The sequence below is a fragment of the Castanea sativa genome, chromosome 4 (genome assembly GCF_040712315.1).
Source record: "Castanea sativa cultivar Marrone di Chiusa Pesio chromosome 4, ASM4071231v1".
Classification (NCBI taxonomy): Eukaryota; Viridiplantae; Streptophyta; class Magnoliopsida; order Fagales; family Fagaceae; genus Castanea; species Castanea sativa.
Window position 1 is genome coordinate 29662133 of NC_134016.1, and position 22170 is coordinate 29684302.

A 22170-nucleotide genomic window follows, 5' to 3' on the forward strand; every position below is an offset into this window, starting at 1 on the left:
GAAACATGTGCACGTACACACATTTTAGCATTTGTATGTTGTCATTTATAGCGAAAATTAACTCACCTCTGCTGCATATGGCAGAAACTTTTTCACAGAACTTTGAATAATTGCAGTAAAAGTCTGAGACTGACCATGAAGGGAAACTGCAAAGCAAAGTATGCCCTATCAATTTGCTAAGACTTAACAAGCTGTAAACGAACTTTACAAGCTTCAGGGGAAAGAGATTAAAAAAAAAATAAAAACTGTTACAATTGCGCTCGAATCACAACTGAGGATGTTTAAGGTTTCATAAAAAAAAAAGTCCTAACCAAAGCACAAAACTCCCGTTTTGCGGGTTCTGGGAGAGGTGATTGGATGCTCAAGGTTTCATATGGAGCAAAAATTCAAATTGCAACAAATATTTTGACGTTACAATCATTTTTATGTCTGCGTTTGTAAAGGGAAAATGAAGGAGGAACCAATTCCAAAGAGAAAAAACTACAACCAGATTAAATCCAAAAAAAAAAAAAAAATCAAAAGCTTGGAATTGGACAATAAAACAGACGTTTGAAATGCCAAGAGACTATATCCCACAATTTTGAAAATACAACGAATCCAATTCAAGATTTACACAACAAATCAACATCCTCCATCCCCTCATAGCATGAATATGTCACAACCCCGCATGCATGGACACGAACTAGAGCTTAAACATCAAACCCAGATACCAAACAATGATCCCAAGGATGTACAGTAAAACAACAAGGTAATATAATGTTAATGAAAAAAATTAAAATCTAAATGGCACACATAAATTCATGTAAACAATTAACATCCAAAAAATGTAATGAAAAAAAAATGCAAACAAAAACCAACCTGAGGAAACGCCAAGGTGCGAGCTATGAGCTATGCACGTTGATAAATGTTGAGGGTAAATTAAGGTTATTCACGTAGGCATAAAGAGAGACAGCTTTTGTTTCCTATTTAATTTTAGTGAGTTTTTATGGCTCTGTCTTGTTCTGTATTCGTTGTACCGTTGGCATTGTAATGAAAAATGTGAGGTCCGTGAAAATGGGAGCACAACACTCTCTACGTCTCGATCATATAGTTTGGGAACTTTGCCATGTGTCTCAAACCCCGAGAGTGACGCTCTGTCTCCTCTTCTGTGATACCTTTGGTGGTCAGTGAAATGTGGAAATTGCTCTGCTATCTATGGTCCATATATTAGCTGGGGACAACAAATCTAGGCACTGTGGGAGTTTAAGCTTGCTTGGTTTCTTTCTTCTTCTTTGTTAGGACAAAATTCATGTTGGAGTCTTAGCTCACGAGTATTGGTGCTTAGAACATTCACAACGGTTTATCTAAATTAATTGTGAAGTGTAATGCCTTAACAATTTCACATAAAATTTTATGTAGTAAATTGTTAGAAGTTTTAACTAGAACTCACTACTAAAATTACTTTTTTTTTTTCATCGATAACTGCGATAACACCCTATAATTTAGAATTTATTGTTTTTCAGAACTCTCACATCATTTTATTTATTCTATACTTTCCATTAATTAAAATATTATTTCTTCCACTTTTCAAACGCACATTTTTCTTTATTTTAGTTACCAAGACACAAAAAAATAATTAATATGGATTTGGGGAACTTGGACTCATTAACTGGAGCCGAACCTTAACCTGATGGAAAATGCCCAACTCGAACCCAATAATTTTTTACGTGAAGTAAAAATGAATTGACCCATACTCAACTTTTTTTCCTTGGTTTAGGTCGAGTCAACCCTTTTGACCTTTAAACATTTTTTTTTTAATTAGATAATATAAGATAGAAATTAAATCACTCCAAATGTTAAACTATGTAAAAGTAACATGACAACAGCCTTCGGAAGGTAATGACTACATTGAATCAAATAACAATCACTAGAAAGTCTTCTATCTAGTTTGACTACATAGTAATAGGATTTCAAAGAAATTGAGCCGTAATGCATTCTCTTGCTAAAAGGGCAAATCTCTTTGCCTAATTTACTTTTTTAGAATCGAAGATGTGCAACTAGAAATTTTTTATGTTGTTTACGCCAATTTGGCTTCTTTGATTTAATGAAATTGGTGTATTTCTTCTCCAAAAAAAAAAAAAAAAACACCCTTTCATGTGATAAAAGGCTCAAAGTATTAGTTTAAACCCTAAATTTATGTAATAAAACCATGAAATCCTTGGCATTGTTAGGCTTATCTACTACAAATGAACCAACATCTCTTTCACCTAATTTTCATGGTGATAATATCATTAGTGAACTTTGAATTGTACAAAGTTAAAAATCTATGTATTTTTAATTGTTATTATTATTTGGCATTTAGTTATTTCTTTTTGTTGCATGTCAAAAAAAAAAAAAAAAAAGTGGATGACCTATAACTTGACTAACACAACCCATTCACAACCCACTTTTTACCTGAACTCGATTAACCGTGACCCATTTGTTGGGCCTATGTGTAGCGAAGGCAATGAGAGGATTTTTTTTGGGTGAGAGGATATTTTGGGGTTCATTCCCTAAATTGATCTTTTAACCTATTTTAGGGAGACTAATATGAATGCTCTTGTAATTTAAATCGCAACTTTCAAAATTGGGATCCCAAACAGGATGGTTGAGAGGATATCGTGGATTGGATCACAAGGCCATATCTTAATATAAATCCTTTGTTTCACCAATCATAACTTGTTATCTATTTGTTTGACTTTCCTTAAAAAATAACTGAAGTTTAAAATGGAAAAAAAAAAAATTTAAACATATGACATCCCATGATTGGTGGAGTATAAAGTGGAACACAAAAAATTGTATAAATTTTCTCAAAAAAAATGGTAAAGATGATTTGTATTAATCATATTGAGAATGATAAAATTCTGCTTTTCTTAAAAAGGTGAAAATCATCCATTAATTATAAAAAGTAAATGTGACACAAACTAATTAGAAATTGGAAAAATAGGAGCCTTATAACTTAATTGACGCTTCTTGGTGTTTGTAATAGAGACATCCAACATTCAAATACTTCATCTCTCAGCTATCAAATTATCAAAGAGAGAGAGAGAGAGAGAGAGAGAGAGAGAGAACACCAACTAAAAATAATTGGCAATAAATTGATGGGGTTATTACACTCCTCTCCCTTGAAGTTTGGAGGAATGACACTCCATCCCAAACTTGAAGGGAAAAAACATTCCCCTCCTTTAAGGTTTGAAGAAATTAACACCCCCCCCCCCCCCAACTAATTTGTTTAATCACGGTTAGTAAGAAAATAATTGATAAGCTTAGGAAAAAATACAAAATTTATCAAATACCAAAACATTTGTAATGACAAATCTCTTCATAACTTGTTGAGAAAAGAAAAAAGAAAAATTCACACTAATATTTTAAAATACACTTTATTTAAAATTTTAAAAAATGAATTTTAATTATGAAATAGGATAATTTTGAAAACCTGTCCTTAAGCAAATGTAGCAGGTTAGTACGCAACATTTTTATTTTTGTTTTTATTTTTTTTTCGATAGAATTTTATCAAAAAGAGAAAGACAAATACAAGTAAAGAAACTAGTTTTGGTGTATAAAAAACCAGCATTGGGGGAACAACAACAACAGATTGTGAGGTCCCCAAATAACGCCCCACATACAAAAAGGCAAGAAAAAAGAAAGAACCCCAACCCATTAATATACTCATATATACCAGAAAAATCATCACCTCTGTGCAGCCATAAGTCTTTGATACTCTTCCAACAGACCATAAGCACCTTCAATAATAAGCTTTGGATGAACTTGGACCAGTTCAAAATAGAACCTGTTCTTGGCATTCCAACATTTTTAATATTAATTTAATAAAGTTTGGTCAATTGGATGTTAAAAGGGGAAAACTGTTTTTTCTCTTCAAGTTTGGGGTAGAGTATCATTTCCCCAAATAATTACCTCTAAATTGATAAACTAGACAATTTTAGCTTATATACACTCCCTCTTAGTTAAATTTTATCAAGTTTTCATACATACTCCTGGTAAAGACATCATAATTCATAACAACAAAAAAGCTTGGAAAACAACTAAATAACTCTCCTTTTTCTATCCATAATAAAAATTAAACCCCTTATTGTTCTCACATTATCCTCTACTTCTCATCAAATTTAGACCAATTGTATAGTTAACTGCATTTGATTTAACCATCCATATTCATCATTTAAGTAGTAATCTTTAATATATAATTTAATTTATTGTAATAATTTGATTAACAAAATTGCTTTTGGTAAGCAACTTGTGGTGGTCGTGAGCTAGAGGTTGCGAGTTGGATCTCTCTTAGACTCCGTTTGGGAGTTCATAAGGGAAGGGAAGGGAATGGAATGGAATGAAATGATCATAAGGGAATAGAAAAGAATGGAATGTATTTAAGTAAGGGAAATGAATGGAATGGAATTAAGTAACATTGATTAGATGTTTTAAAATAAAGATATGGAAAGGAATGAAAATGAATGAAATGTAAGTAATCTTGTTTGGGAATAATATAAAGAGAATCGAATCAAATCGAATCGAATCATTTTATGACAATATTACTATTAGATTCCTATTTTAAAATAAATGGTTGAATATATAGGGGTATTTTGGGAGTTTTAGTAAAAAATTCATCAAATCTAATTTCATTCCCTCTCATTCCTCTCAATTTCGGGGGGAATGAAAATTTGAAGTTTTAAGGGAATAGAGAGGAATGAGTGTTCCCTCCTACCCATTCCATTCCCTCCCACTTAAACTTCCAAACAAGAGAATGGGCTTTCTGTTCCCTCCATTAAAACTCTCAAACAAGAGAATGGAAGAATATTCTAAAATTATTCTTTTCATTTCTTTCCATTCTATTCCATTCTCTCCTCCCAAACGAGGCAAATAGTTAGATGTATTCTCAAACACCCGAGTAAAAGCAATATTTTATATATAAGGCAAATGTTAATCCTCTAAGGGCATTGGTTTAGGAGCTATATTTAGAAACATTTTATTGGAAGAATGATAAAATAATAAATGTTGTTAACAATTTTTTAAATTTCTCATAAAAGTTGTATAAAACTTTCCTATTGTGGTTTATTAACAATTATCCTAATGACATCCGTTAATATGACCCTATATATAAATAAGGGACCAGTCTAACCTTTGGTCATACTATTCTATTATTTGTCAATGAAACATCTTGAAAATCTTATAAAATGATAGTATAATTGATGGAGTCTAAGATTTTCAATTTACAGCACCTATTTTAAGTCTATTGCATTTGCATCAACCATCCAGGCGGTATAATGAACTTGAGTTCACAAGAGTTTAGCATTGCAATTTGCAAACTTGAGATTGGAGCAGATCGTGGTGCAAGAACTTAAGGATATATTCACACGTTCTTTCCATGTCATTCATAGATGTAATAATGTTGCTCAATTGTAATAAGTTCTATTCATAACCTCAAATCTAACTTTAAAAAAAAAAATCAAAATAAGTTCATCTAAAAAAGCTAATTTAAGAATTGGTAAAATACAATTAACACCTCAGAGGTTGAGTTAATGTTAACCATGTCTAAAACTTTTCAAAATTGATCAACTTAGCCCTTAAACCCAACTTAGATCTTAAACCGTTATTCATTTTTCTCATCTCTCCCATGGTGATTAGGGACTAAGTTGGTCAGTTTTGAACCTAATTGTTATTTGCACAAATCTTAGTGGGTTTTAATTGTAATTTATCCTTTAAGAAAAGTTTTCTTAGGCATAAGCTAATAATGAGTAATATTATATTCACAAAATTTTCACAACAAAATATATTTGATAATATGTTACCAATTCTAACTTGGGCCTTATGAACAAATAAATTTGTATCGTCCAAAGCAATCATTGGATGACCAAAGCACCATAAACACGCATTTAATGCATAAGCCATTATCAATGGATGCACGCGTATACATGACCATTGGCAAGATAATTAAATCACCTCACTAAGCCATCAGGAGCATTACCAAAGCCATTAAAGGCCTCCAACGGCTAGAAAGACATAGATTTATAGTTTCAACTTATGACGTCCGCTCTTGATGCTTGGTATAGGTGAAAATTGAACATCATATCTCTTATTCAGCTATTAAAAATTTTAGGGAGTGTTTGGCAAACTAATTTAAACACATTTTCACCTATTTTGAACAACATTACACATGTTTCCATCAACATATATATCAAAAACATCTCAACAATATAACTTAAATTTCTCTCTCAAACACCTCTTAGTTAACTAGAACCATATATAATTGTCTTGTTTTGTTTACTTTATTGACTTTATTGTGTAATGGATTAACAAAAGAAAAAAAAAGAAAAAAGATAAAGGAACATGATTTGGTCACGGTAGAATAGTACTTAACATAAAAAAACACCCAAAGAATCCTTAGAAGTCAAGGAAACGTTGGCTCCACGGTTGTTGGATAAGCATGTGAGATCAAAAACCAGAGGCCAAGTCCTACGGGCGCCCATAGTACTAACTACTTTACCATCAAAACCACATCCTTCAGCTTCCACAAAACCGGGAGTGAGACAACACAGGGGCTGCGCTATTTGTGGCCACGTCGGCATAACCTTATTCCACGCCCTTCTTACAACGAGAGCGCGTGTTCGCTCCTCTTTCGCCTTTGCGGGGTCGTGAATGGCGCGTGTTGAATAGTGCGCGTAGGGGTTTTTACTCGGGAATATCAAAGGGAGTTGTGCCCACTGCCCACTAATGTGGCGATTCGTCAGCACTTTGACTAAGGTACGTTGTAACACGTGTTGCTTGCATGCTCCGGTGTTGTGTATTTGGACCGATTTGCATGGTTGTTTCCTCTTTATCAACGTCTTACATTAGCTGTACCTTACAATTTGAATTGACCACATTAACTCCTCTCCTATAAAGCCAATTTGCAAAAAGACAATGTTTCAATTCTTCAAATTTTGTATTATTTAATTTTTTTTGCTAGTCTAATTTTAGGACTTGGCTTGAGTCTGCCGTCTCGTTGCACTTATGAGTAGATTTAAAATATATATATATATATATATATGATAAAAAGAAACATGATAAAAAAAATCTAAAATTTAAGGGTTTTATTTAAAATTTACAGCATAAATAACTTGAAAATAGATATAAATACAAAAGTAAATATGGATATAGATATAAATATGTACCTAGCATTTATTTTTGAATATCTATTGTCATCCTAACGGACTTAGTGTAACTAGAAACTAGATCCAAATCTTACCTATTTATTATTATTTTTCTTTCTAATAAATGAGAAAGGGAAGATAATATGGATGGGATTTAATAGAATTTGAGAGTTGAAAGAGAATTATCCATACTTTTGAGTTTAAAAAAAAAAAAGTTTTTAAAATGAGGTAAGTACCACCATGCACCTTGGGTGGGATGCTCATTTAGAATAAAATTTTTATTTTCTATAAAAATAAATGTGATAAGTTTTCAATCACCATCTCCAGCTGTGCTTTTTTTTTTTTTTTTTGTTAGGCTAAAAAATTGGTAAATGAGATGCTTTCAATATAAAATAATGCTCTCTTGGTCACTCTAACTTTTTTTCCCCCTCAATCATTGTCTCTCTATTGGCATTTCTGTTCAATACTTCAATGGCTAGGATGTCCCAACTCCATTAAATAACTCTCTAAAATACGATCTTTTAATTTTTTTTTTTTTTTTTTTGATAGACTCCAAAAATAAGATCTAGATCCTTTACTTGATAAGCATGTAATATAAAAAGATTTCTTCTTTCTTCCAGAACAAGTTTTGCACATTGTTTACAAATTTTGAGCGAAAATAGAAGTAACTTTTCAAAGTCCCTGAATTATGAATTTTTTTTATATAAAATTTTTCTTATACGTGCATGCCAACTTGGAAACTATCAATTCAACAGAAACTTCTACAACTGTTGTCAAATAATAATCAATCCTTATCCATAAATAATATTCCAAGCTGGACATAATTCGTCCTTTAAAATTTACTCCAATTGACATATATATATATATATATATATATATATATATATATATATATATATATTACGAAATATATAAATTAAAATTGAAAAATCAATTAAGGTAGTCTAAGTCTTACTCTCTAATCATTAAAAATATTTTTTTGCAATGGCAACGAGTCAATGAGAAAATCCCAAAGCCGGAGCCAAGATACTTTTCACACTTAGAGCGTATCATTATCTAATCCTAGGACTAAAAGCAGTGAAAGTTTTGATTTTAAAAAACAAAAAACCAGGGTTTGCCTAAAATACCATTTTCTTGGAAAAACAACTGCGGCCCCCATTACAAACCCACGTCCTCTCTTCCACACTCCTCACTTACAAAAAGCCTTCCCACACAGATCCCACACCCAATACTCCTATATTTTCTCACCCCGTTTTCTTGCTTCACAAAACAAAGCTCACCACTATTTTCTCACCCCATTTTCTTGCTTCACAAACAAAGCCCATCATTTCCAATCATGCGTTTGAGTTGTAACGGTTGTCGAATCCTTCGCAAAGGCTGTAGCGATAGCTGCACCATTAGACCCTGCCTTCAATGGATCAAAACCCCTGAATCCCAAGCCAACGCCACTTTTTTCTTAGCCAAGTTCTATGGTCGAGCCGGCCTCATCAATCTCATCAATGCCGGCCCCGAACATCTTCGTCCAGGTTTGTATTTAATCTTCTTAATCTCACCTTTTCCATTCATCCAAATTCATTTTTACTTGGCCAAAACAATTTTTGTAATAAATTTCACAACAGATGCGGTTGATCAAAGTTAACTTTTTGTTGAAAAATGTACTGAATAGTGAAGATTTAAGATAAAAGTAAAAACCGAAAACCTGAGTTTATAAACTTAAGCCATACAAGCATGCTTGGTAATATTGTTTAACAACAATTTTCGTTATACGTAAAGTATTTTCATAATACTAGGCTCGTTTGGTAACATTTTCTAGTAAATTTGTTTATATTTTTTAAAAATATTTATATGTTGGGAGTGAAAAAAATTGATAAAAATATATGTAATATTATTTAAAAACTGAAAATCGTTGCTCAAAATTCCAAGTCAAACGGCGCTTTAAACAAAGTTAACTAACAGGTCCAAAGTGGTGGACATAACAGATATTCGCGTAACCCTAATAACCATATATAATAGGGTTGTGTTGCAGTCTAACCGTTAACAGTTACGAAATTTATTGAGAAAAAAGTTAGTTTATAATATTATTGTTTTGCATTTGGTTGTTGAAATGTAACGTTTCTTATTTCTTTGTATATTTGTGATGGTTACAGCAATATTCAAGTCTTTGCTATATGAAGCTTGTGGGAGAATAGTCAACCCGATTTACGGTTCAACCGGGTTGCTATGGTCCGGGAGCTGGCAGCTCTGCCAAGCCGCCGTCGAAGCCGTTCTTAAAGGCTTGCCCATCACGCAAGTCTCTTCGGAGTCGGCTTTCAAGGCCTGCGATATACGCCACGTGTCCAAGGAGGAGATACAGAGACCGTCCGATCAGCTTCACAAGGTTAAATCTCGGAGGAGCCGGTTCAAGAAAAGCTCGGCTGCCTCGAAGCTTAAGCCGAAAGTGGAGTCTGTGAGTGACGAATTAGCTGGTGACACGTGGAACGTGAAGAAGATGAGTCATGAAGATGAGTTGGGGACGAGTGAGAATCCGAGTTGCGGTGGAGGAGCTGAGGCTGAGACTGAGACTGACTGTGTTTCGGCTGAGACTGTAGAGGCTTCGCTGGCTAAGTCTGATGAACGAGCCGATGGTAGTGACGTGGAGTTGGATTTGGATCTCAGTTTGAGCCTTGGGAATTGGGATGGGGTCACGTGTAAGGTGGACGTGGATCTTGTTGCACACGCTTGATTAGGAAATATGGTGCAACTCAGTCCATGTATAAAAAAGGGAGTTTGGTAGCATAGTTGAAGGTTTTCTTTTTTTGGTAATTTTTGTTTCTTGGGACTTCGTGGCTGAAATTGTATATTACTGGCTAGAGATGTTTCTAGACAAGAGATGTTACCGAAAATTATAATACAAATGGGAGTATGTGTTCTTTATTTATACTATTATATAAGGGGCTTTTTTATTTGAATTTCTTATTTTTTAGTTCAAAAATATCTCTACACCCCTATATTTTAGTAAAGACAAAACTAAATGATAATATGACAAAAATGCAATTTTAACTTTGACTAAAACGTTACCTAAAAAATAGAACTACTCTCTGTTAATTTTCAAATTACTTTATCTATTTATAAATTAAATTCACAAAATAAAAATTATATATAAAATAAAAGAATAGAGTTTTTTTTTTTTGCTAAATAAAACATTCCTCTGTTAATTTTCAAATTAATTTATCTACTTATAAATTAGATTCATAAAATAAAAATTATATATATAATAAAAATACAGAATTTTTTTTTTTTTTTTGCTAAAGAAAAACCCTCATTGCACGCGCAAAACGCGTGTGATGAGGCCAGTGTTATTAACATATATACCAAACAAATTTAAAATCAATCAGACACTATTTATTATTTCATTCATAAAATAATATTTGATGTATAATTTTAAAAGATGTGTTACGTTCATAACATTTTCATAATATTTTTATAACAAATCCTAGTGGGCAAGTTGTTACATGTTTTAAATTTAAATCCACCACTGAAATTACTTTCTTACCTACTGGTAACAGCAAGTAACAACCTGCCACATGAAATTTATTGTGAAAATATTATGGACATAGTATTTCTCTAATTGAGAGGTTCTATAATAAAAAATTAACATTTAAATAATGACTTAGTTATTAATATTTGATTGTCTTGAAATTTTACAGGAATGACGAGTATCTATACTATTTATAACATGTTACCATTTTTTACCTAGATTTTCCTTAAGGTGAAAAATATCTCATTCAGAAGCCAATTATTTTTTCTATACATGTTTTAGGAAAAAAGGTCAATAAAGTCACAAAATTCCTTATAAAATTCTCTTTCTTAAACTAGACTTTTAAATGGTTTTAAAATACATTTACACCCAATGTTTAAGGAGGGATAAAAGTTAGAGACAACTTGATAAAAATACATCTCTAACTCTAATTAAAACTTTGTATACAAAATAGGACTGCTCTTTTACTAACTCGTGTCTACAAAATAATAAAAACAACTCTACTTATCAAAAAATAAATTAAAAAATAATTGATGACATTCTACTTTTCTCAAATTCAAATGCATGTTTCAATTCCTACTATTTCACTCTCACTATTTCACGTTTAAGTGCCATAAAACTCTTTCAAACAACCCATATGTTCCATTTGACTTCAAATAACTATTAGCTGAAAAAATCACTCATCCTCATCTAAATTCACTTTGAAAGCTACAAAAAAAATACAAATTTCCTTTTAACTTCTTTAGAAATGATTATTTGTGGAGAGTATCAAGCCCAAAATTTCAATATTTAGTGAATAGAGGATAATGATGCTTTAACAAGAGAGAAATCAAAATGCCAATAACTAAAATGTTGAAAAATGCATTAAGACAACATAAGTTTGAAACTCCAACCCACAGTCAAAGAGAAGAGTAAATTGAGAAATGTTGTGAAGAAGAGAATGAAGGTTCTCATGTAACCATATTTTCACCCCCAAATTTCAAAAATGTGAGAATGTATCTTAGTTTAATGGGCTTTTGTCGTAAAGTTTAATAACAAAAGTGTAGAAAAATGTATAAAAACAATAGGTCTGAAATTTTGTCTCATAGTCAACAAGAAGAGGAAATTAAGAGAGGTCGTAAGGAAGAGAGGGAAGGTTCTCTTGTATCCATATTTCCACCCGTTGACTTTAGAATTGCGAGAATATTAGCTAGTTGAATGGGTTTTTGCTCTAAAGTTTCAACCCTAAAGGTAAAACCTGTTTGGCTTTGTTTTAAGCTGAATGGAGAGTTTATAGCAGCCTTTAGGTGTCCTTAATGGCTGGTTTTTAGGCTAAAAGATGAGGCTATGGACCTCAAAGGTGCTAATTTGATGCTTAGTTCATATTTGCTTTAGTTGGGGAAAAGTGTTAGCTTGCTTTATATACAATTTGGGAAAGATTTGACTAAACCCTTATTGGTTTCTCATTTTTAGTTATTTTAGACTCTTGGGAGACTCACCTAAGTAAGGGATAGTAGATGGAGTTGGCTAATGAGAATCAACTATGTTTTAAAGGCAAATTGGGTTAGGGCAAAAACTTTGGGCTATAGTTAGTTAGAGCATTAAAGAATTTCTGTAGTGAAAATTTCGGGTACACAATCTCTTCCATAAGCTCGAGGTGTTACCTGTGTCCTTTGCTCACTTGGTAGCACGCATTAACTGGGTTTATGTAAAAGATCCAAAAGAAACTGACTTGTATCTTCCAAACCAAACTTCCTTAATTTTCTCAACATATCACATGAACTTGGGCCATGCTTAAAAGAATAAAATATAGTACAATATATCAATTGGGCTTGTAAAAATGTGTCATAAAAATGAGTATCAATAAAGGTTAACCAACTCAAACTTATCCACTAATAAACGTTTACAATAATTTACTATAACTACAACAAGAAGGCATTCAAAAAAAAAAAAAAAAGGATGCTCTCCCTCAAAGGAAGATTAGGCTTCCATGGTTGGTTCTAAAGAGCATTAGTATTGGTGGTGCTAAAAGGTTATATTGTTATTTTTACTATCACATACAAAAAATATGGCTACATTGGTGGAGCCAAAGCCAAATAATTTGGCTCCACAGCTACAGTGCACAACTACTTTTGGCTGTGCACTGTAGTTTAAAGGTAAAATAAATAAATAAATAAAATAATAGTATTTTATGCTGTTTCAGAATATTTTAATATATTTTTCTTATTTTTTGCTCTTCGTTTTTCGCCCCTCTCTCTCTCTCCTATCTCATTTTGACATTTTCTATGCTCTTTTCTTTTCTCAACATTTTAACCCAAGCAGCGCCCTTTGCTCTCTAAAACTTTCATGGCCGAGCTTCCTTGACTTTTACTCAGACCATCATCACCACCATCGGGCGGTGGTCTGATCTTAAGCCGACTCGATCTAAGGACAAATTTCTTCTCTTAAGCCTCAATCTAACAACAAACCCTCTTCTCTCAAGCCTTTGGGTTTTTTTTTTGAATCTTTGATTTAGATCTTAAGAAAAATAAAAAGAAGGAAGAACATTGAGTTTTAGGTATTTTTCTTAAACCCACCTGTGGTTTGGTTAGAAATCACTTTACCTACCCGTGGTTTAAAAAGTGTCACTTTACTCACTTGAGATATGTTCCGTTTGTTTTCCGTAACTCACCTCTGTTAAAATTAGGGGTAAATAGGGTATTTTTGCTCAAATTTTATGTCTCTTTCCTCCCAAAACAAAAAATAGCACAAAAATACAAGAGAAACAAGATCAAAAGGGAGGGTTTTGAAAGAAGGTAGCGATCAGAGAGAGCTCTGATATAGGAGAGAGAATCGCTTGGTTCGTACACAACGGCTCTCTGCCACTGCATTTGTCCGATCTGTCTCACAGTCCCGTTTCTGAGGTTCGTGATCTTCTTCTCTTGTAGATTCTTTTGCTTCTTTTTGAAAAATTTTGTTAATAAATGCTGCGTTTTGTAGAAAATGGATCGGTCTGGAACTGGAATTCATCAGAGACAAACGCCGTCGATTTCTCAGAGACTTAGGCTCATGGATCACCACCACGGCGTCGATGCTCTCAAAACCCATATCCAACCCAACGTCATGCTCCTCCTCAAAACCCAGACCGAATCCAACATCGTGGTTCTCCTCAAAACCCATATCCAACCAACACAGCCAATTCGTGCTCCTTCACGTCATTGTTCTTTGTGGGGACCTGTCTGTGAAGGGAGAGGTGAAAACAGAGGGGGTCTTTAGAATATAAGGTCCAAATATAGGAGTTTTGAATACAGAGAGAGGTGAAAACAGAGGGGATCTTTAGAATATATGGTCCATATATAGGAGTTTGGAATACAAGGAGAGGTGAAATGAGATGTTTTGAATATAGGGTCCAAAAATAAATTTTCACAAAACCCTCCCTTTTGATCTTGTTTCTCTTACATTTTTGTACTATTTTTTGTTTTGGGAAGAGAGAGACATAAAATTTGAACAAAAATACCTATTTACCCCTGATCTTAACAGAGGTAGGTTACGGAAAACAAACGGAACATACCTCAGATGATAAAGTTAGGCCTGTCCACGGGTCGGGCCGGTTCGAGTTTGGGCCTGAACCGAACCCGACCCGTTTGAATCGGGTGGCAAGATATTAGACCCGCATTCGACCGAAAAGTCGGGTCAGACTCAGTGTTTCAGGCTGCGGGTTGGGCGGGTCGGAGTTGTCAGTTAGGCAGGTTTGGGCCATTAATGGGCCCAGATTTTTTTAGTTCAAATTTTTTTGCTCTTTTAGCCCAAATTAAGGAGTTTGTCAGTTTAAAAAATTATTTGGGTGTCATACTTTCTCAACAAACATTTAATACAGATTGGGCCTCTGTTTTCCTTTTTTTTTTTAAATGGGCCTTCAACCAAACTTAAATTAAGCTACTTCACTTATAATAAATATATTGGGCCTTCAGAACAAAAACTTGCTAGAAAAAATACCTCACCACAACACAAAATAAACCTATTTTTACATTTGTTAAGCATGCATACAATGACCACGAAAACTAAACGCATCATATATTGTAAAACCTGGTACCCGGACAAAGAGCACAACACCAGTAACACAAAATCCTATTTTCACCACATGTGACTTGTTAAACAGCCAGTCAGCCACATTGACAAACAAAAAATTAACACAACAAATAACCTGAACAAAATAGCAAAACAATACACAAAACATGTGTATTTCCAACAACCACACAACAAGTAGAATTTCCAACAACAAATAAGCCAACCATAGCAAGCATAATCTACAGATTTATATTGTAAATACACACATCTAGGCTGAGAAGCAAATAGATTACTGCAGGGCAATAAATCATAAGAAGGCAGTAACCAAGCTGGCTATAAAATGTTCCCAGCATTATAATTAATTACAACTATAAAATACCACAGGTATTTCCAAAAAAAATAGCTTTCCCCAAGCATTAAATGACAAATACTCAAGCTTATAACTAATAGAAAAGAAAACCTATATGATTCCTAGGATTTCTTTTCTATAAGTATTAAGACTAGTATTGTTAGAAAAGCAATTTACAAAAAAGCTTCCAAAATGTTCCCAAAAGGCTGCCTCCTTTACAAAATAATTGATTCGACCTACAAAAGACAAGAAAATATTTAACAAGTTATACATTACTACCAAATAGAAGACCAAATATAAAGAGCAGCAAGTTTATAACAGTAAGAGGCCAAAGGCAGTAACATACCAAGTCAGTTATCAATCTTCAACACTAATTAAGGGTCGTTTGCCTGAGCTAGAACCCAAGTTGGAGCTGGTGCTTGCTGATGCACTTGATGAAGATTGTTGATTTAAAACTAAAAAAGAAAAGGAAACAAATACAACATATTAAATTTTGTTTGAACATGAGACATTCAATAATAATTAATAGACTAAGTTCCAGAATTTAAACATATTACCTAAATCATGAAATTCCTCCTCCAATGCCTCAACCTCATCCATTGATTGGCGATGAGAAATTGGTATTGTGGCTTGAAGCCAATTTTGTGCACATACAAGGTTTTGAACCATGAGAGGAGAGAGAGAACTTCGAAAAGGATCAACAATGTAGCCTTCGATGCTAAATGCTGACTTAGATGCAATAGTCGAAACTGGTACAGCCAGCACATCTTTCGCTACTTTGGACAACATTGGGTACCTGCTACAATTGTCCTTCCACCACCCTAGTACTTCAAAATCCACATCCCTTCTACCATCACAATTTTCAGCCAAATACTTTTCAACCTCATTACTACAACCTACAGATTGCTCAGCTTCTAAGAAAAGCTCATATCGAGAGTGAACCATCACATATGGATCACTAGCATCACCTACCATTTGAGTCCTCTCACTTCCACTTGGTTCTTGCACATTTGGGGAATTAACAGAGCAGTAAAAAGTATACAACTTCATTAAAAGATCTTTCACCTTATCAACCATCACTTTCCCCACTTCATTCCCATAAATTTCAGAAAAAGAAAATTTCAAAAACCTCAATTTTTTTCGTGGATCAAGAATCACAGCCACATACAAAAGAGGATTAATTTTATCACCTTTCCCCCAATACTTCTCAAATTTAGTTTGCATATTTGTGGCTGTGTTTTTCAAGAAGGTGTTTTGGGATTTAACTAACTGAGAAATACTCTCCTGAATAACAAAGATCTCGTCAAAAAAAGCATTTGAGGTAACATACAAAGAGCCAGAGAACTTCTTTGTTGCATTGTAAAAAAGCCTCAAGAAAGTCACAAATGTCCTACAATTTTGGAAATCACTCATACAAGGAGATCCTAAACCACCACTATCTTCCTTGCTCCTAAAGTATGATGAATAACCATCATCTTCAAAGTCCATCCTAAGGAATACTTTCTCAAATTTTTGAGTAGTTTCTAACATAAGGTAAGTTGAGTTCCATCTAGTAGGTACATCTAGACAAAGAAGACTCTTGGACTCCATACCTAACCTCTCCATAAAATTCCTAAAAGTCTGATTTCTATTGGGTGAGGACTTAACATATCTCACAGCTTCCCGCACCCTAGCAACAGACGCATCAATTTCTTTTAAACCCTTACCAACAATGAGATTTAGGATGTGGGCACAACACCTCATGTGCATGAACTCATTTTCTAAAACTGTCCCATTCCAATCTTTTGTTACCCTTTGCAACAATTTAATAGTGGTTAAATTGGAGCTAGCATTATCCACTGTCAAAGTGAATATGCCATCAATACCCCACTCACGCAAAGACATCTCAATTTTTCTACCTATAGTCTCCCCCTTATGATCTTCAACTTCACAAAAATTTAAAATTCTCTTATGTAACTTCCAAGCAATATCAATAAAGTGACATGTAAGACACATATAATTCAAATTTTGTATAGAAGTCCATGTGTCCGTAGTAAGACACACCCTACAACCCTTCAAGGATTTTCTTACTTCTCTCTCTCACAATTATAAATCCCAATTACATCTCTAGCCACAGTTTGACGAGATGGAATATCCTTTAGACGGAGCTTAGGTTGTAAGGTAGTTACATATTTCTTAAACCCATACCCCTCAACACACCTAAAAGGCAACTCATCAATTATAATCATTTCAGCTAATGCCTTTCTAGAAGCCTCAACAGAAAAAGTTGTTGACACAAGTTTGAACCCTTCATCTCCATCATTTTTGGGTTCAAAAGCTAAGGTTTTCTGCCCTTTATCTTCTCTATTAGGGTTCTTGGGACAGATTGTCACATAAGCTAACAAATTACTAGTACCATAACTCTTACTATCAGCATGATATGATTTTTTACAATAATTACATACATCCATAGTAACACCCTCATCTACCTTTACTTTTTCAAAATGATTCCAAGTTAAAGACTTTTTCCTACCATTACCAGTCTTACTCACTATTCTAGGTGGAATTGGGGGCAACTCACCATCAGTAGCTTCAGCTTGGGTTGCAGCAGCAACCTCTTGGGTGGCAGTGGCAGTAGCACCATCAGCTTGGGTAGCGGTAGAACCATCAAGTTGGGTAGCGGTAGAACCGTCAGCTTGTGTAGAATCAAAGGGAGCATTAGTGGAGGAATCCATGACCTAAAAAAATCAAATATAGAAGTTAGCAAACAAGAACAACAAAGTAAGATATTCATCAACTCTAACAAAAAAAGAACAAAATCCCAACATTTAACACAAAACACTATGGGAAAAAAAATCATACCTTAACAAAACTAGGGGTGTTGGAGTTTTGAATTTGAAGACTGAAAACCCCACTTGGCCAACTTTCAATTTCTGAGTAAAATTAAAATAGGAACAGAATTAATCAAACAAATAAACAAAGAAAAAAAAAAGTAAAAAAGTTTAGGATTTCAATTTTTTTTTAGTTAGTGTTTCAAATTATAAAGCTTATTTGATTTTTAACAGGATATATTTTACTATATAATAAAAGTGAAAACATTGAACACATCCACAGTAGCTTAAGTTACATGCATCAACTCTAAGTCTCTTAACAAAAAAAGAACAAAATCCCAACTTTGAACACAAAAAACAAAGGGAAATAGAAATCATACCATAAAAAACCGTGGGTGTTAATATCAAGTTTGAAGGCTGAAAACCCCACTTGTTCAACTTTCAATTCCTGAATAAAATTTAAATAGGAACAAATTAATCAAACAAATGAACAAAAAACAAAAAACAAAAGTAAATGGTTAAGGTTTCAACTATTTCTAGTTAGGGTTTCAAATTAAAAAACTTTGGGGTTATTTAATTTTAACAGTAGATTTTCATAACATATATAATCAATGAGAGACTGAAAAAAAGAGAGATGAGAAAGGGAGAGCACATACCCTGGGTTCAACCCATATGATTGGCGGCTGAGAGAGGAGTGGCTGGTGGTGGTGGCGGCGGCGGCGGCGGCAGCTAGTTGTGAAGAACTTGTAGTGAGAAGTTAGGGTTTGGACCTTGGAGTAAAAAGAGGCAAAGTGAGAACTGAGAGTTTGAGAGTTTGGTCTGTTCATTGGTAAGAAGACTGAAAATAGGTTGCTTTTAAAGAGTGAAGATTGAAGACTGATGAAGCGATGAAGATTTGAGGTTTCGTGTGAAATCGGTGAAGAGATTTGAGGTTTCGTGAAGAGATTTGAAGTTTTGAGGATTTGAGACTGAGATAGAGAGGCAGAGAGAGAGAACGCCTGAGAGAATGAGAGGGCGAGATATGAGATTGAGATTAGAGAGAGTGAGGTCTGAGACTTGAGCTGACTGCTGAGGCTGTGGACTTGGTGAGTGATTAGGTGAAGACTGAAGAGTGAAGAGAGATTGTGGCCGTTGATGTTAATCTACTTATCAACTTGATTCGGTGAAGAAGAGTGAGAGAGAGCGAGAGATTCCGTGTGAGCGTGTGACTGTGTGCCTGAAGCCGTTGGGACTTGGGACTTGTTGGAATATGAGGTTATATATTTTATCTCTAATTTTGAGCGTTGATCACTTGATTGTAATATTAGTTTAATTTTAACTGTTGATTTCTAATTGCTAGGGCTGTAGAGTTTAAGTAAGTGATACGATGTGTTAGGGCTGTAGAGATTAATCCTTACCGTTGATTTCAAACTGAATTAATTTAAATGGCTGGATTTGCAATTAGGAATTTGTGCCCACTACACTACACGTTACCCACTACACCTTTTGGCTTTTGCTCAGGTTGATCAGGTTTTGCTCCTACACGTTACCCACTAACCAAAGCTGATGATGTGACTTGACTTATGTGATCACGTGAGTGCTTGACTGCTTGAGGCTGAGTGGAGTGACTTATTTTACCAAATATTCGGTTGGGTCGGGTTATTCGGATTTTTTATTGTGTAACCCGAAACCCGAACCGATTATTCGGTTCCTCTTTAAACGACAACCATGACCGACTCGTACTTGCACTCAGATTCGCCTGTGGACCTTCGGGTCGGGCGAGTATGGTCGGGCGGGTCGGATGTCACGGGTCACTGGACAGCCCTAGGTAAAGTGACACTTTATAAACCACGGGTAGGCAAAATGAATCCAGGCCAAACCACATGTGGGTTTAGTGTAATTACCCTTTTTCTTAATCTTTGATTTGGTTCTTAAGAAAGAAAAATGAAGAAAGAGCAAGAACTCAGGTGGTGGTGGGTTGTGTGAAGTGGTGGTTGACTAGTGGTGGTGGTGGTGGTTGTGATGTTGTTTATTGTAGTAGATATGTTATTTTATTGTAGTAGATATATTATCTTATTGTGTTTTTTATGTTATTTTATTGTGTTAAAAGTTAAAATAAAACCACTAATGTTTGGTGTTTTGTAAAGTAAGAAGGTAAAATAGATAAAGTAAAATAGCTTTTGGTGAAGTCAAATAGCTAAAATTATGGCTCCACCAATATAGATGCTCTAATGCATTTTGATAGGATTTTTTTTGTGCTATTATTTTTTTTTGAAGACACTTCTTTAAGCCTATGAACTTTATTTGTGTTTTGACGTCTTTTATTTTATTATATGAAGGGACATAAAATGTAGGACTATGCATTACTCACCCAACAATTTGCAAAATTTAATTTTTCGATTTAATTTTAGCGTATTAAGCGTAGCTGGTTCAAGAATTACATGTTGACGCATGCATGTGGCTCGAGTTTGAGGATTACTTTTGGAAGACTTTAGGTTGCTGTAGAATTCTCATCTTATATCCAGGGGCGGCTTGATGAATTTGGGCATTGAAGGTGAAAATTAGTTATCTTGTTTCGTATATAAAATTACCATTAATTAACATAAACTACGTAGAATTTAAAATAATAAAAAAAATTTATAAACACAAAAAATTTTGACAAAACTTTTTACATTTGCTGATGTGGTAGATTGATAGTAGTAAGTAAAAGAGTGATGTTAGTGGTGAATCTAGTTGAAAACTAGTAAAAGTATGCTAACTCGACTAAAGTAAAAGATGTTGTGAATTTTTTTGTGAATTGGTTTCTTTCTTTTCTTTTTTCTTTTAGAAGTGCTACTGTGGGGAGTAAAAAGACCTTGATGAGAATGTGGGCCGTTGGGTCATGCTAAGGAAGGTCTACCTGCTCTTGGGTTTAGGACTTCTTAGTACTACGGGTCGGCCTATACGCCGAGGGTCCGAGGATCCAGCCGAGGATGATTTTTCCCTTCGGACTGACACCGAAGAACCCGGGACTTCATGGTAAAGGTTAGGGAAGGACACGGACAAAACCAATGGTTAAAGGGGGTGAACCCCTGAACGTCCTAGAAGCACCGATGTTGGAAAAATGTCAAAGATAAAGGCTGCTACCTCCGCATTAAAGACCCTGCACCTACCACCCTGGCCGCATTAATGGGGAAGTGACACTTAAACAGTGGAAGGGAAACTTCTGGTTACTATTCTAAGGCACTAAGAAAATAAATATCTAGGCTAAGGGGGAGTTAGGGCAACACGTGTACAAAGTATTAAAAAGAGGAGTATTTAAGGAGGAACCTAAAAGAGAAAAGGGGAACGGACATTTTGTAACCTAAAAGGAAAAAGAAACAAAGAGAAAGATATAATATAAGAACAACTCTCGGCTTACATCCGAGGAAGCTGATTTACAATATTCCTTACTGTTTCCAAGTACCGCCAATCTTTAGTTTGTCATTTAATCCTCACACACTTCTAACCTGGGTTTCAAGCCCACACTCTACAAATTCATATTGTTTAAGGCTCATTGGGCCTGAACCCATAACTGTTCTTGGGGCCAGGTGCAATTGTGCCCGTACAATTGGCGCCGTCTGTGGGAATCTAGTCTAGAAGAGGTAGGGTTATTATGGCAGGCTTAGGCTCTCACCATGCAGAGTCACAGGGATCACAACCGGAAGACCATTTCGAACGTCTTGAACGTCGAAGGGATCGTGAAGGGAGTGTCCATACAGAATACCCTGGCGCTAGCCATACTCATGGCGGGGGTAGCACCACCCACGAGGAGGGATCTAAATCCATGCAGAGGGAAATCAATCGTTTGAAGAGGAAGTTACGTCGTGCTAAACGTAAGGTTTCCCCGTCCTCGTCTAGTTCTTCTTCGGAGAAGGATAGGGGAGTTGGCTACAGTTCAAGGTCGTGTTCCCCCACCAGCGCAACATCCTCCGGTGAGGAGGACAACCAGCCAACCCGCAGACGTAAGAAGCTTCGTTCTAGGGGCTTAGGCAACGATACCATGAGTAGGGCGTTGCACCAACTCTCTAAATCTCCGTTTTCACGGAGGGTTGAGAGGGGGAGGCTTCCCAAGAGGTTCACCCAGCCCACCTTTACCATCTATAATGGCCGGACTGATCCGGTGGAGCACGTGAGTCACTTCAACCAGAGGATGGCAGTGCACTCTCACAACGAGACTCTGATGTGTAAAGTCTTCCCCTCCAGCTTGGGACCTGTGGCTATGAGATGGTTTAACGGTCTCAAGTCGGGGTCTGTAGGCTCATTTGGGGAGCTAACTAGGGCATTCGCTTCGCGGTTCATTACGTGTAG

General features: G+C 35.0%; 1 protein-coding gene and 1 pseudogene across 1 annotated transcript; one reads left to right on the forward strand and one right to left on the reverse strand.

The window, feature by feature from the left end:
- Positions 1–8314: 8314 nt before the first annotated feature.
- On the forward strand, positions 8315–10085 carry LOC142631867 (LOB domain-containing protein 40-like). Its single transcript, XM_075806192.1, has 2 exons — positions 8315–8686; positions 9308–10085. Exons 1-2 carry the CDS (start codon positions 8497–8499, stop codon positions 9880–9882), a joined length of 765 nt encoding a protein of 254 aa, XP_075662307.1. The 5' UTR covers positions 8315–8496; the 3' UTR covers positions 9883–10085.
- Positions 10086–15409: 5324 nt separating this feature from the next.
- Positions 15410–18689, reverse strand: LOC142632689 (zinc finger BED domain-containing protein RICESLEEPER 2-like; annotated as a pseudogene).
- Positions 18690–22170: the final 3481 nt, after the last annotated feature.

What these genes read in the sequence shown, in the direction of transcription:
- LOC142631867 (XM_075806192.1), top strand. Translation starts at nt 8,497, where the DNA reads ATGCGTTTGAGTTGTAACGGTTGTCGAATCCTTCGCAAAGGCTGTAGC. An exon ending in CCCCGAACATCTTCGTCCAG is followed by an intron (nt 8,687 to 9,307) that starts GTTTGTATTTAA and finishes TGATGGTTACAG; the next exon opens with CAATATTCAAGTCTTTGCTA.